Source organism: Pelodiscus sinensis, chromosome 1 (genome assembly GCF_052426305.1).
Source record: "Pelodiscus sinensis isolate ZL-2025 chromosome 1, ASM5242630v1, whole genome shotgun sequence".
In the NCBI taxonomy this organism is placed as follows: Eukaryota; Metazoa; Chordata; order Testudines; family Trionychidae; genus Pelodiscus; species Pelodiscus sinensis.
Window position 1 is genome coordinate 71,363,309 of NC_143052.1, and position 15,222 is coordinate 71,378,530.

Below are 15,222 nucleotides of genomic sequence, written 5' to 3' on the forward strand. Positions count from 1 at the left end.
TAGGGCCAACCATCCTATAAGTCTGACCAACAGTCTTTGTTCCTACATGTGTAACTTTATATTTGGTCATATTAAAACATAGATTGCTTGCTAGTGCTCAACCTATGAAGAGATTTTGATCATTTAGTGGCAGTAACATGACCTCTTCCTTATTTATCACTCTTCCAATCTATGTGTCATCTGCAAACTTTATCAGGTACCATACCACGTCTTACGATTTTCAGGCCAAACCAGTTTTTCAAGTTGTGAAGACTCGGGACAAAAAAGACTTTATATGGGACATTGATTTCAGCTTTACTTACTACTGCTTGGTAATTAATTTTCACCAATTCACCAGAAAAACTCCTAGGCTTAGTGCTATATAGCACTCCTGTTGCTTATGTGATGTTAGTGTCCTATACTCCCAGTCACGGACTGGTTGAGGTAGAGTTTCTTATTGCTTCTGAATAGAATGGAGATTGAAGGGGGGGCATTTTTAATTTGCAAATCACTTCACAATCACTAGCCCCACTTGAGTTTGAGGATTATTTTACTCCACTTATTGTTCCATGCATCAGAAATATTTTATGACCCAAAGGAAAAACTATGTAAATTCAGCACTGTTTACCCTTTGCATGAGTCTTAACTCTGTCTGTTGTGGGTTTCTTAATGAAAGAGAATATAAGAGACTAGATATGGAACTTATCCCAGCCATGACAGGACACAGATGTTTCAGAGACTGGAACGAGAGAGTAATGCAAGGTTAAAATAAATGCTGTAAAGACCAATTGGATTATTTCATTCATCCCAAAAGGGCTAATTACTGATTTTATTAGCAAAAGATTTATCTACTCTGGTCCTTCCCACTCTTGCATTAATGCTTGAGCTCTGAGCATTTTATGGACTGGCCCCATGGATGTTCAGAATGTAGTGACAGGAGTGGAGCAGGAACTCCATGAGGGCAGCCAGAGCCAGCCATGGCTACTGCCTCAGGGGAGCCTTTAATAAGGAACAGGAAAGTAAAGGGCGTCCCATGTCCCAGCTTCGTCATCCCAGAGGCATGAAGTAAGAGCTCTGTCTCCAGCAGAGCAGCCTGCACTTTTGCTGCCCCACTGGAGAAAGAGCCACTGCCTATGCCTTTTTGTGGCATTCCTGCTCCTCTAGGATGGCACTACTGCTCCTGTCTAGATCACCTTCTTCTCCTTGCCCTCCCAGCTCTGTTTCCCAGTCTGTGGGAGAGGAAATCTATTTTGCAATGCTGTGCACAGTGCAGAACTAACACTAACTCCCTTAGCACTAATAATGGACATTTTTATAATGAAAACAATATCACACGTGTGTTTGTGCGTGTGTGCCTGCATGCACTTCAGTTGCATCACATTCCTTTCAGTCAGATTATTTCCTTGTCACTTCATTACCCCAGTTTGATTCTATTCTATCACTTCCCCCTTTCTTGTTGTGGGCCCAGATTTTTGCCGGTGTTTAAGCACAGCAGCTCTCACTGTTGCAACGCCTCACAGATTTAAGTCACTAAATTTCATTTTCAAAGGGGATTAGGTACTTAAGAGCCTAAATCTCATTGACCATCAATGGAATACAGGCTTCTGTGTGCTTAAATATAAGTAAGACTCCTAAATCAGTTAGGCATTGCAATGTTGAGACCTACTACACTTGAATAGCCATAAAAATCTGGGTCATAATGCCTCTAGGGTAGATTCTGTAATGATTAATTTGTGGTTAATTTGAGCTACAATATGCAGTGCTGCTAATGTGCTTTTTCATCAATCTCCCTCCAGCCACCTTTCCTGCCCTGGGGACTGGGCAGTAGCTCTAGTGGTATCATCTGCATGAAACCCAAGACATCCATATTGTAGTGACATGCACTGTGAGATGCACGCTGCCAAATCAGATTTGAATCATGAATGCACACATACATGGTAAATTGTTCAGTCTCTGTTTTTATTGCAGTTTCATTATTGGAAGGTAATTTTGAAGGCCTGATATTTACAAGGAATGCCGAACCTGAACTGAGATCTGTAGACAACATCTGGGGTATTTAAAATTAGTCCCACAGCACCTGATATCTCAAGGACAAAAATTGCTTTAGGAATCTCTGTATGTGATAACTGGTGTTGCCTCCTGTTACTTCTGAAGGCTCAGTGCTACTGTTAATAGCCTTGCGGTGTCATCACTGTCATGATACAGGTCTATAGAGCAGTGGATGTCTGCTTGATTGTTTTTCAGCTACAATATGATTATCTAGCTCCTTCCTGTGGCACTTTGCAGCTACTGCATGAGCCTGTAATACATTACCTGCTGTGACTGTGAGCTAGTAAAAAACCAAACAAACAATGAAGTGATCAATTTATAAAACAAGTTAATCCATCTCTCTACAGAGAAAGAACATATTGTTAGGTTACACAGGGAGCGGGGTATTGTTATTTGGGGGGAGGGTGGAAAGAGGGTTTTTTTTTACGTTAATCAAATTCAAATCCCTACACACACACTCTGCCAGTTTACTTGTCTTTCATGTAACTCAAGAATAAAGATTGGGAACTCTTTGATGCCAATAGTGTATATTGGTCTCTAGCACTTTGTAGTCAGCTAAAGGTGAGCCAGAATCTGGGATGAAGAAAGGGAAAGCAATAAGTCACCACAAAAGTTATAGGGGGAATTGGGTTCAGAGACTGAAATTGTACCTGGAAATGTTTATCAGTGCAAGAAGGGTGAGATACATATGCCAGCCTGCCAGCGGCTGATGTACAGAGCATTGCTATTGGTTTTTTTCTTGATTGTGAGTGGTGAGGTTCCACTTAATTAAATTGTGTTTTTTTTAACTGCGGGTTGTTAATGAATGTACACTTCTACATACAAAGTAGAACTGAATGGTGGTAATCCCAATATTTCAATCATTTTGTTTTTTAGATAACTTTTATTCATTAACAAGTAATTGTCCCCATTAGCTCAACTGGGATGCAGAAACTTGAATTACAGATTATAATTTACTGAATATTTTGTTAAATGAAAAGCTTTGCTTCCATTTTCCTATAATTTAAATCACACTATATTCATTTTCTGGATTTGTAGTTTGATCTACTTAGTATTTTCCCATTCCTGCCATTCACTTAGGCTATGTCTACATTGGCCCCTTTTCCGGAAGGGGCATGCTAATTTTTCAGATCGTAATAGGGAAATCCGCGGGGGATTTAAATATCCCCCGCGGCATTTAAATAAAAATGTCCGCCGCTTTTTTCCGGCTTTTAGAAAAGCCGGAAAAGAGCGTCTACACTGGTCCCGATCCGGCCCGATCCTCCGGAAAAAAGCCCTTTTCCGGAGGATCTCTTATTCCTCCTTCAAAGTAGGAATAAGAGATCCTCCGGAAAAGGGCTTTTTTCCGGAGGATCGGGCCGGATCTGGGCCAGTGTAGACGCTCTTTTCCGGCTTTTCTAAAAGCCGGAAAAAAGCGGCGGACATTTTTATTTAAATGCCGCGGGGGATATTTAAATCCCCCGCGGATTTCCCTATTACGATCTGAAAAATTAGCATGCCCCTTCCGGAAAAGGGGCCAATGTAGACGTAGCCTTAATGTGCTAAGAACTTTTGGTTTTCTTAATGGTCATATGGAAAGCCGGATAGAGAGATGGGAGAGAAAGCAATATTTAAAAATAACATGCTTACCGCATGCAGCTGTTGCTGCCTGCAGTTGACAGGATGCTGTCATACACCTGGGATGCATTTGATTTACAGCATTTTACAGCATTGATTTTTCAGCACAGCGGGAGCCTTCCTCTCATTTTGTGTTTGGTTGATCTCTCTCTTAATATGTTTAGTCTAATTAAACTTGATATTCCCATTTTTTTTCTCTGAACCTTTCTTCCCTTAAAGAAGAAAATCATCCATTGGAGAGCCACATTAATTTTAGCTTGTACAATTAGCTCAAGCAGAAGCTTGGTACTGCTTAACCGTTAATTCAACGGTTAAGTAATTTAGCAGGTTGATGTTTTTAACTATTCTACATAAACAGTAATGGTTGGAATACTAAATGATACATGGGTTGTGTCTAAGACCAGAGGTTTTGACTCTTGAGTTGCTGATTCAAATCCAGTCCATGCTGGCAGAGACTCAGGGCCTGCTTCTCTGTTGACTTCCAGTGTGCCACCAAGGAGTTATAAAGGCTGTAGATATGCTCACTGGAGAATTCTTCTGAGTAGGGAATAAACTGAACAGCAAATATCCAGTGTGCCCTGATATACAAAGCCCCCTCACAGCCCCTGTCAGAGGGAGGATGGCCATTACACCACCACAATCCAACTGCTCTTGGCTATTACTATAGATGCTTGTGGACAGCCAGGCATATTTTAGGGCAAGGTTGGGGAACCTGTTGGCTGCATCAAAGTTAGTCACTGGCAGACTGCCAGATGGTTGGTTTACCTGAGCATCTATAGACAAGAGTCCCGTAGTTCACAATGGTCATGATTTGCCATTCCTTGCCAATGGGAGCTGCTGAGATCCATGCCTATGGACGCTCAGGTAAACAAAACATCTGGAGATTTGCTAGCCACTAATGGTGATAAACCGTGTTTGCCTGTGGGACGGAGATTCCCCACACCTGTTTTAGGGTATCTGTGAGGCTGCCCTTGCTTATTCTGAGTGCTGGGCAGGGCACTGGATAGTACCAAAATGTGGTGAGGCACTAAGGCAATATAAGGCTAACTCTGACTCTTACAGTTTGGGGATCACTCCACCAAGTAAGGGGATCTGTCACCACCTGCCCTTTAACTTTAGAGTCATTTGTGCCATGCAGCTATGGCTCAATTCCCTGATATTAGTAGCCTTCCCATAAGCAGAAGGCTAATCTTGGCCCTCACCAAGTTTAGTTACACCAAACATCCCTTTCAGTCCCACATCTCCCCAACCAACATTCTCCCTGACCAACGTTCTCTCTGAATTGTTAACTACCGGACATGTGGGCCATTCTTCTCTGGCAACTCCTGAAGGCATGCAACCAGTCCCCCAGATATCAGCTTACATTAGCACACATGCTTCTGGAGACTGGCCCCCAGGTTCTGGGGAGAACTTCTCAATTCCAAGCTTGCTTCCAGTCTCCTCCCTGCCCCTTCTCAGTCCACAGTGACTCACGGTCAGTTACGAGGGGGATTCCCTCCCAATTTAATGTGTAGACCCAGAATGTTCTGTTTTATTTTGAGTTGTCTAATGTCTTTTCAGTAACTTGAATGGACCACCATTGTAATTTCCTTGGCTGGGCAATGAATAGTTACTTGTACCTGGTAAGCTACTGGCATGGGAGGAATCCCTCCTTGCCTGGCTGTTCACCTGCTGTGATGTGTACCTGAAGCTTGAGTGCTGTTTTTGATATATACAATGTATAAATTCATAATCTTGATCTATATACATATCTCATGGCCATCAAGTTCAGAACATTGTAAGCTTTTGCAAGAGACCTTACTAGACATGTACAATGACATACTATGCAATCAGTTGATTTAATTGTTTATTTTGGGAAGTTAAAACGTTTGCTCTCCACTTGGGGTGTCTGGATCCTGATTGTCATACTTGCTTTATTTTTTCACCAAGTAGTGTTCAGCCAGAATACAGAATCTGTCCCTGAAAGTCGTTTCCTAATGACAGTCTTTCTCTTGCCCCGTGTAAAATAACTTGAGGGTCAGTCATGTTCCCAACACAGAAGTGCCCACTGCAAAAGACTCATCATAGCCTAAGTATTCAATGTACACAAAGACCGAATGGCCCAGATGAATCTTTCCATAGGCATGTCCTTTCTAAGTTGAGTCACATTTCTAGTCCAGAACTTACTGTGGGCCATGCTGTATTCTGTGTGTAAATATAGGCAAGTTCAGCTTGGAAACAGGCTGTTAAAAATAGTGTGGTACAGATGCTTTGTGTAGGTGGGGGGAAGGCAGTGGTAGGAAAGAGATGGTGGGCACTCAGTGAATCAAAGTTCTTTCGTGATATTCAAAATGCAGCTACTTTTTATAGCTGTGCCTTATATGCTTCTATATATCTGGATGGAGGAGTGGGTGGCAGTTACTGATCAGGTATCAGGGAAGCATAATTCTCCAGACGGTGGCCCAGTTTATATATGACCTGTTTAAATAGGTTTGGAAATTGTTGTAAGGCCCAGGCATGGCACAAATGCAGTAAAGGTTTTTTTAAAAAATATGACTTCACTTCAGTAGCATTTAACTCACTCTGTTAAGCTAAAGTAAATGGTGGCGTGGGGGGGGGGGGGTGGAATGTGGCAGAGGGAGGGGGGGATGAGGGTCCTGTGACAGCAGTGGGACTACAGTCTATGCATCTATTCCTTTCTGTCTTACAACCCAAATTAAAAATGTGTGTCTAGACCTCCACAAGGGATTGTGAAGAGGGCAATAATTAACCAAAGTCAATAACAAAACACGAGTTTGCTATATATTTTGGCAGCTAGAGAAAGTGTTTTCCCTTTTGATTCTTATAGGCTGCCAATTTCAATAACTGGTGAAGGTGTCTAATCTCAGCTTGTTTGTAATTTTTTTGTCTTTTAATTCCATCAAAGAGTCTCTGGCAGTTGGTTACAGGTTTTTTTTTTTCTTTCTTTTTGCTGAGCAACAGTGGCATAAAGGGATGACAGTACAATAGACTAACTTGTCTAAAGGAGGGATGTCTTTCAAAAACTTTAAAAGGTCCTTTTTAAAATCTGGATTCTTCTATTCTGCAAAAAGCAAAAATAAAAAAAGCAGATGGATCTTAAAACCACAGTATATGGAATTTTCCACTGCTTGTTCATAAGACTGTCTAATATATGAACATTAATCACAAAGTGATTAAAGCATGGGATTGAAAATTTGAATATCTGATGATTTCCACCCCTAAAACTATCGCACGGGGAAACTAAGGCTAAATAAATTAATGCCTGTAAAGCATACTGAGGGTGTGTCTACACAGCAAAGTTACTTCAGAATAATGTCCATTATTCTGAAATAACTATGCGAGCGTCTACACAGCAATTTTTTTATTTAGAAATTATTTTGAAATAATAGACAGCTTATTCCAACTTCAGTTAACCTCATTCTATGAAGAATAACGCCTATTCCAAAATAGCTATTTCGAAATAAGGCGTGTGTAGATGCTCCACTGCTGCTATTTCGAAATAGCCCCTCATCAGGGCCATTCTAAGTTATTCCTCCTGGGGCTCTAAATCGAGATAGCACATCTACATTAGGGAAGTCTGCCTAAGACTAATTTTGAGGCTTCCCCGCAGTGTAGACATGCTGTTTGAAAAAAGCTATTTCGGAATAACTATTCTGGAATAGCTTGTTCTGAAATAACTGTATAGTGTAGACATAGCCTGAGATTCTTGCATGATGGGTGCTACTTCATTTTGGCTTACAACAGATGGGAAATCAGTTTGACTTTTGTTCTGGGTTCTACACAAAGCCCCTCAGGATGGGAACAACACTCAGCAACCCAGGTTAATTTTGGAGTGGGTATGCTATAGTACCAGTGATTTTTTATTAAAGGCCTCCCTCCTCCCATGAAAGGAAGGTATTAGTGTATCAGGATTTCTCTCTTTTTCACTTCCTTAAACTGCAGCATTGTGAAACACCTTGTTTCACCTCAAGTTCTGTCAAGTGCATACACTGCAGCAATGGGCTGTCTAGACTAGTGAATGGACCCAAGATGACCATCTGTCACATTTTCACTGGAACTGCCCTGTATTTAAGATGTCTTTCAGGCATTCTGACTTTTTTTAAAAAGGGGAGCAAAATGCTCCATATTTGAATGTCTCCTGTTGGTCCTTGAAATCCCTGGTCAGTGCAGCCTTCTGTTTGTGTCTGGCGGTAAAGCAGGCACCAGCGCATGGGGTCTGGAGTCAGGAAGGGTGCTGAGAGAGAAACATATAAAGAAACCAGGTAGGAGCGTCTTCCTTCCCTGTGCACCTTAAAGAAGGGGTGAAATCTGCCAGTCTTTCCAGAACATGGGGCTGAATTCCTGACCACTGGCACTCCCCCACCCAATGCTGAAACCCGTTTCTCTGGTGCCCCCACGACTTGCTGCAGCCCTGTTTCCACATGGCCTTTGCCATGGAGCTGAAGTCTTTTTGCTGCCATGGATCTCAGCCCCATTCCATGGTAGGCTGGGCTGCAGAGCTCAGCCCTGTTCTTGAGAGGCTCCTGCCACGGGGCTGAGCGGCCCCTGGGCGGCCCCTGCTGTGGGATTCAGCCCCCACCCTGTCCCATTTCCTCCCCCCTCCACTATGGGGCTGGAGTCCCGAGCACCAATGGCTCCCCTCCCCGCCCCCAGCCTGCATGCTGCAGGGTTGAACTTCACACGTCTCTCCTGGTCAATGTTGGGGTATAATGAGCATGCACCTCACTTCACATGCCCTTGCTTTATGTGTGTGTCACTTCAGTAATATCACTGGAAACTGCACATGGGCAAAGGTCAAAAAAATGTCTCACGGGCAACACATAGAACACCCATGGGGTGCATGCAACCCACGGGTCGCAGGTTGCCCACCACTGACTACTGTTTTCCTCTCAGCAATGTGTGAAGTAGCAAGATGAAGTTCATAACTATATTTGGGTATCAAAGATTGTTTAATTTCCCCTGCTCTTAAATGATAGAATGACAAGCAGTTCAAGAATGCTAGGGGAAACCAGTGTAACTTGAGAAGGTCTGTGCCCTAGTTCAAACTGCTCTGTTTTAGCATTACAAGTAATTAAAGCATCACAGACTGTGGGACCACACAGATATAAAATTTGTTCTTTTCTGCTATCATGTTGTTGAGACTGGCCCACTGTGGCACAGATAACGCAAACTCCTTGTTTACATTGTTAGCAGTTCAAGCTTTATGTTGAAGTTGAATACTCTTCTGTCAGATGTGTATGTAAAGAACAGGGGCAAGAGAGGAAACTCATTTTCAAGGAAATGAGTAAGTCAGTAGTTCATTCCAGCATACAGTAATAAGACTGCATTAGTAAAGTTAGTGATGGCTCTGGAGGAAGCATAGCAGTGACTCACTCTGGTTTGTATGGGGGTTTTTTTTTTAGACTGATACTGTGTTTAAAGCAGTAAGAGCATAGCCGTCAGTTTAAAGACTTCTATGAGAAAAAGATTTTTGTAAAAATAATTGAATGTGCAAGATGACATGATATAGTGCCAGATGCTGCAAGATGGTGAGCGTCTTTGTGACCCTTTTTGGGTGAAAAGTCCCAGGACAGTTATCACCACTCACTGTGAGATGGAGCCCTGTCTGTGCCCACCAGAGGACACACATTCTCCTTCTCTTCCCCTGCCGCAGTCACTGGCTGCTGGCCACATAGTCACTCTGCTTCGAGCACCAAGTGCCCTGCTCTTTCCTCCTGCAAGCTAATGATTTCCACCTACTATGTTATACTCAAGTGCTAATCCCTTATCTTCAGGAAATTCACTATGCACATCCATCTGCTGCCTACATGGAAGTAGAGCAAAAAATTCATTGCTTGCACCTTAGTTCAATATTTTTTTCTTAGCACAGGGCTCTTAGGTGTGTCTATAGCAAAATCACATTGAAGCTTATTTAACAACATTTGCAATAGAGATTCAGATAAAAACAAATGAATGGATTTGGAAAGATAAAGTTATATGCAAAAGAAAAAATCAAAATACAATCAGTAGCCAATAAGTTTCTTTCCTATCTAATAAGGTGTTTCTCACCCAATAGACAGTTTTTGCAGTGCCTGTCCAGTTCTGAACGCTGCAATCCACCTTTTATGAGACACCCTCTTTGCAAAGTTTCTCTTCTCTAAAAGATAATAACTTTTCCATTTCTTCTGCTCAAGTTGCAGGCTATTGCCCCTGAACCCAAGGGCTTCCATCATCAGAGAGCTCTCTCAGGGTGTGTTAATGTATAAAGGCTCATTCCCCCATGGTCCATATAGCAAGTAAAGTGCTACCTCTGCAAATATCTTAATGTGAATTTGAGTTAGCCTTGGCTGTGTCCAGACTCAGGGTTTTTTTCGGGAAAAGTAGCCTTTTTCCGAAAAAACTTCACCTGCGTCTAGACTGCAGCCGCGTTCTTTCGAAATTAAATCGAAAGAACGCGGCTTTTCTTTCGACGGCGGTAAACCTCATTTCACGAGGAAGAACGCCTTCTTTTGAAAGTGCTTCTTTCGAAAGAAGGCGTTCTTGAATGTAAATAGGGCTTCTTCGAAAGAGAGCATCCAGACTCACTGAGTGCTTTCTTTCGAAAAAGCGGCTTGCTCTTTCGAAAGTTCCGTGTGCAGTCTAGACGCTCTCTTTCGAAAGAGGCTTGCAGTCTAGACATAGCCCTTGAGACCCCACTTTGCCCCAAGTGACATGTCTCGTTTTAGTTTTGCAATCTAATAGTCTACATTTCATATATCACATTATATCCCATACAAGTATTTCATAGTAACCATGACAAACAACTGGTTCTTAGCTTTTGGCAGAAACTACACATGGCCCCTTTGTTTAAATATTGAGAAGATGATTGGATGGAGGGAAAATATACCTGTTTGGACCATCTGTGTCACAATCCTCAGCTCCCACTTCAGAGTGCCCATTATGTCACACTATTGGGGTCCTAATAAAAATCAGACTGAAACTTGACTTGTCTCATCATCTCCGCATGTCTCCTCCACCCGGCACATGCAGGATGTGAGAGTGTTCTACTGAATGTGTTTTCACTCAAGCAATCTTTTTTGACATCGATAATTGCCAGCCCTTCAGGTATTCTTATAGTAGTGAACTATGCAGGCCTGCTTCTCTGTTTCACATGCCATTTCTTTCAGAAAGTTTGGCATAAAACAAACAGGCATACTGGTAGGAACACATTCTTATAGTGCCATATATCTGATGTACATACTTCTCATTTTTAACTACTAACTTGTGAGCAGTTGGATCCCTGAAAGAACGGGGTTGAATAAGATGTGCATTCTTTTACCCGGGGCAGGGAAACAGAGAAGAGAACAGAGAAGACGATGTGATCCCAGAAAAAAAAAGAGGCAATGTAACTGTGCATTCCACTCCAGCTGTTTGATATTTTATTTATACCAATGGCAATTTAACCTTTTTATTCTTGGACCATTTTGTAGTTGACGGATCTCCTGGGGCATTTCTCCATACAATATTCCAAGCTCCCATTATGTGACTCAAAAAGTACAACATTCTGTTGACCCACCAGAACGGCCTTTGTGTATCATTGGAGATGTGGTCAGTGGTGAAAGTAACTTAACATTTCTGGGAGATACTGTGCTATTTAAACCCGGGTCCCAGCCCACTCTTCAAATAGCTCCCTGCTGGCTTTTGCCACAGCTCAGCTAGCTCTTGCCGGAGCTGACCACCAGGGCGCACTTGCTTACTTTCACCTCTGGATTTAGTCCAGTGACCTTACTTCACAAAATGCTATTTATATGGTAAATGTCTTTGTGACTTTTTCTTTGAAGTGTTGAAATATTGAAAAATCATGAATTCAGGGTGTTCTCTGTATGTCCTAATGCCCTCTGTAGCACACTCCTCAGAACCATGCATTCTGTATAGAACCCAGGAGGGAGAGAGCGAAGTCTGAGCCCTTTCATCCTAAGCCCCTCCACTTAGGTGAGGGGATCAAAGCCAGAGCTTCGCTATCCAGTGCTAAAGCCCTCAGGCATTGGCTTTGGGCCCAAGTAGTGGATTCTGGCTTTGGCCTGTGTTATGAGGCTCAGACTTTGGCCCTGGGGTCTAGCAAGTCTAAGGCCAACCCTGGCAACCCCATTACAAAGAGGCTAGGGTGCCATTTCAGGAAGGCAGAGAGGGGAGGGCTAAAACACCTCATACCAGGATGCTGCTTGCTCTTCTTCCCCTTCCCCTCACTATCAGGGAGCAAGGGGGAAGAACACAACGTGTGCGCATCCCTCTCACTCCTGGTTGGTGAAGAGAAGGGACAGAGGAGTAAGTGATGCAAGCTCTGTACTTTCCCCTTGTTCCCTGATAGTGAGGGAAAGGGGAAGAAGAGCAAGCAGCATCACAGTATGAGGTGCTTTTGCCCCCCTACCCTCTCTAAATGGCATCCTTGCAATGAGGTTGCAACCTAGTTTGAAATCTACAGTTTGAGAGATTAAAAGCATTTTAACAGGGCTGCTTTTCATTTCCCTCCTCTCCAAAGCTAAGGGAATGGGCATCACAGTAGTGGATGAAATCAGAATTAACAAGTGCAAGGGGGTGCTGTTCAAAGCAATCTTCTGAGTAAAGAGGAGAAATCTGGCCTGACCATTCTTATAGAAATGCTTCTTGAGAATGGGAGAAACCAGGACCCTTTTTCATTTCCAGAATGTAATGCAGAGAAATTATTTTAAGCTCTACAGTAGACGGGATAACCAATTATTGAGATATCCTTGGGTATTTGAGAATAAATACATTAAATCAAGTAAATTATCCTGTAATGTATGACATCCCTTATTACCTTGGAGAGGAGCCTTGTGATGAAGTGTTCAGGAGCAGAACTTCCATGGAATAAAGTTCTCAAGAGTTTTTGAAACTCTCTCTTTCACTCTGATTGTGATATTTTATGGTGAGGCACAGTAATTGTATCATGACAGAGAACAGATGTTGATCTTGTGGTTAAGGTACAGAACTGGGATCCTGCTCCAGATTTTCTTCCCACCTTTGCCACAGATTTCCTGTGTGATGTGAGAAAGTTGTTAACTGCCCTCTGCCTCTGTTTTTAATCTGTAAAATGGGGATACTAATGTTACTCTACTGCCACAGAGAACTGTATGGTCAAGTAAATGCATGTTTACAAACTGAGTTGAAATCCTTGGATGAAAAAATATGTGGAAATACAACATATTGTTTTTTTCCCCAATAGTAATATCACTGTTTATGGACATACTTAAAAAGTCATTGTGTACAGTATACTATATAGAGAAGACTAGAATTACCACAAAGTCTATAATATCTCTTGCCATCAGCGGATTCTATGGCTGTAGAAAGAGATGACACTTTTCTTTATGCAAGGAATGGAGAGCAGAGGGCATTGGCACAGTCCATGAGGTAGGCAGTGTTGACTGAGAAGAGGTTGCGGCACTGATTTAGCACTTCTGCACGGCACTCCCTTTGAGTTTGCAGCAGTCGCCACAACTTGCCCTTCTTTCTGAGACCTTGTGGGAAAGACTCAGACATAGCATTTTCTGAGGTGTAGTGGTCCTTGCTGGTAGATGGAGGTATAATTTCCATCTTCTTTCAATAGGTGAATCCGATCCTTCTCTGTGGGTATTCTGTACACGTTGCTGTGGACTCTCTGTTTCAGCATCTGTTCATACATGCTCTGTACAACTATTCTCACTTTCTTTTCTCTGTTCTGAGATGTCCTTCAGAGAGTGTCTTTTTAACCTTGTGTTGATAAATGTTGATTCTGTGATCTCAAGTGGTCTCTGTTGCTGAATAAGATAGACTGGTCAAATCCCCCCCCCTCCATTTTCATGGAAAAAAGGACACAATATACTTCCAGAATATATTCTGTAACTCGAGTTGCATGCCTACTTTGTACACTTGTTGCTCTCACACTCTGCTGGGCACACTGCAGCAAGCTCAACTATAGGTGGCATTGCAAATGAACTGTCACAAAACATCAGGAAGTTGTAATTAATTACATAAAATGAAGCAGATAACGTTAAAATACAGTATTATGAACATCAAATCCACTGAATCGTTACACACACACATCCTTTTATTAATCAGATATTTTTGAATTGCTTAAGTGTGTGTGTGTGTGTGTGTGTGTGTGTGTGTGTTTGTGCGAGTGAAAGTGTAAATTTGGAAAGCTTGAAGTGGAGCATTGTTGGGGTTGTGTTGGAAATGATTGATTTGTGACAGCAGATTCCTTGACAGTCATAAGGGGAATTTTTTCTTGCTCACACAGAGTTTGACCACTCATGAATCAAACTGAATCACTTCAAGTTTAAAATAAGAGACAAAATGGCAGGAGGAGGGGAGAACTGAGTTTTTTTTAAAAAAAATAATGTTAAGACAGTTTCCTTCAGTGCTGACTTCTTAAAGTGGAATGTAATGCAGATTAGTTCTCATATGTAAGCCAACATTTGTCTTAACAGTTTTTATTGTCTTCTTTCTCTCTTCCCCTCTCTCCCTTGTCTCCTCTTCTGCTCTGCAGATTTACACTGACTGGGCTAACCATTACCTAGCAAAATCTGGCCACAAGCGACTGATCAAGGATTTGCAACAGGACATTGCAGATGGAGTTCTGTTAGCAGAAATCATCCAGATCATCGGTAAGACATATGCTCAGAGACACAGTATGATCTGACTTCTTGCATGGCAGGGGAAGGGGGGAGGATGTATAATTTAAGTGAGATTAATTTAACAATGAGATTAATTCAAATAATATACCCCAACTCGGTCCATACATTTGAAATGTATGTGGTTTTTCCTTGTCTTGATTTAAAAAAAATGTTTATGTGAGAATGTTTGGAAGTGGCTGTTTAACTATACTTTAAATGGCCCAAACTGTTTCTTACACACATTGAATTGTCAGAAATGAATGCTGCATTAAGGCATATGTCTCCCATGTGTGCATTTTGATAATTGGCGTGGCTCATGCTTTGTGGGATGCCTTGAAACTATATCCTGACCCTGCAAAGACAATTTTGGAAGATTTCATGTCAGCAGTCATTTGGCAAGGGCTGAAGAATTAGCAGCAACCTCCTTCGCACTTCCCTTTTGCATGATTTGTGCATGTGGAAGAAACTGCTGCTAACAAGAGTGTTGTTACTGTAGGGCTGTACTGTACTTGGAAGGGAGCTCTGTGTCAACAAACCCCTGCACACTTCATTGCTTTGCCTTTTCTATTCTTCTTCTGTTGTTTTCCTCCTCACACTTATTTATTCTTTTTTTTTTTCACTTCATTGTTTTTTCTTTAGCTAATGAAAAGGTTGAAGATATCAATGGCTGTCCCAGGAGCCAATCTCAAATGGTAAGAATAACCTATATTCCTAGTAAATATTAGAATCTATTCCCTTTATTGAGATGCTTCTAACGTTCATTTATTTTGTTTAATGGTGGAATACTCAAACTGATGTTTACTATAAACTTATAATTTAGCCTTCCTGCATATGTTTGGTATTTGTCAATTCACTTTGATACAAACTAGCTCAGGGTTTTTTTGAGCTATCTGAGCAACAAAACTTCTTGAGTCCTATTTAACACAGTGAACTGCTGTAAAAGACCTAC

General features: G+C 41.9%; 1 protein-coding gene across 9 annotated transcripts in view; it reads left to right on the forward strand.

The window, feature by feature from the left end:
* NAV3 (neuron navigator 3) overlaps positions 1 to 15,222 on the forward strand; it is a 569,112-nt gene that overhangs the window by 272,729 nt on the left and 281,161 nt on the right. For all 9 annotated transcript variants that reach the window (XM_075932261.2, XM_006118491.5, XM_075932267.2 and 6 more), the window contains exons 2-3: positions 14,147 to 14,264; positions 14,913 to 14,965. In XM_075932261.2, the coding sequence (XP_075788376.2) occupies positions 14,147 to 14,264; positions 14,913 to 14,965 (171 nt within the window). The remainder of the gene's footprint in view (positions 1 to 14,146; positions 14,265 to 14,912; positions 14,966 to 15,222) is intronic.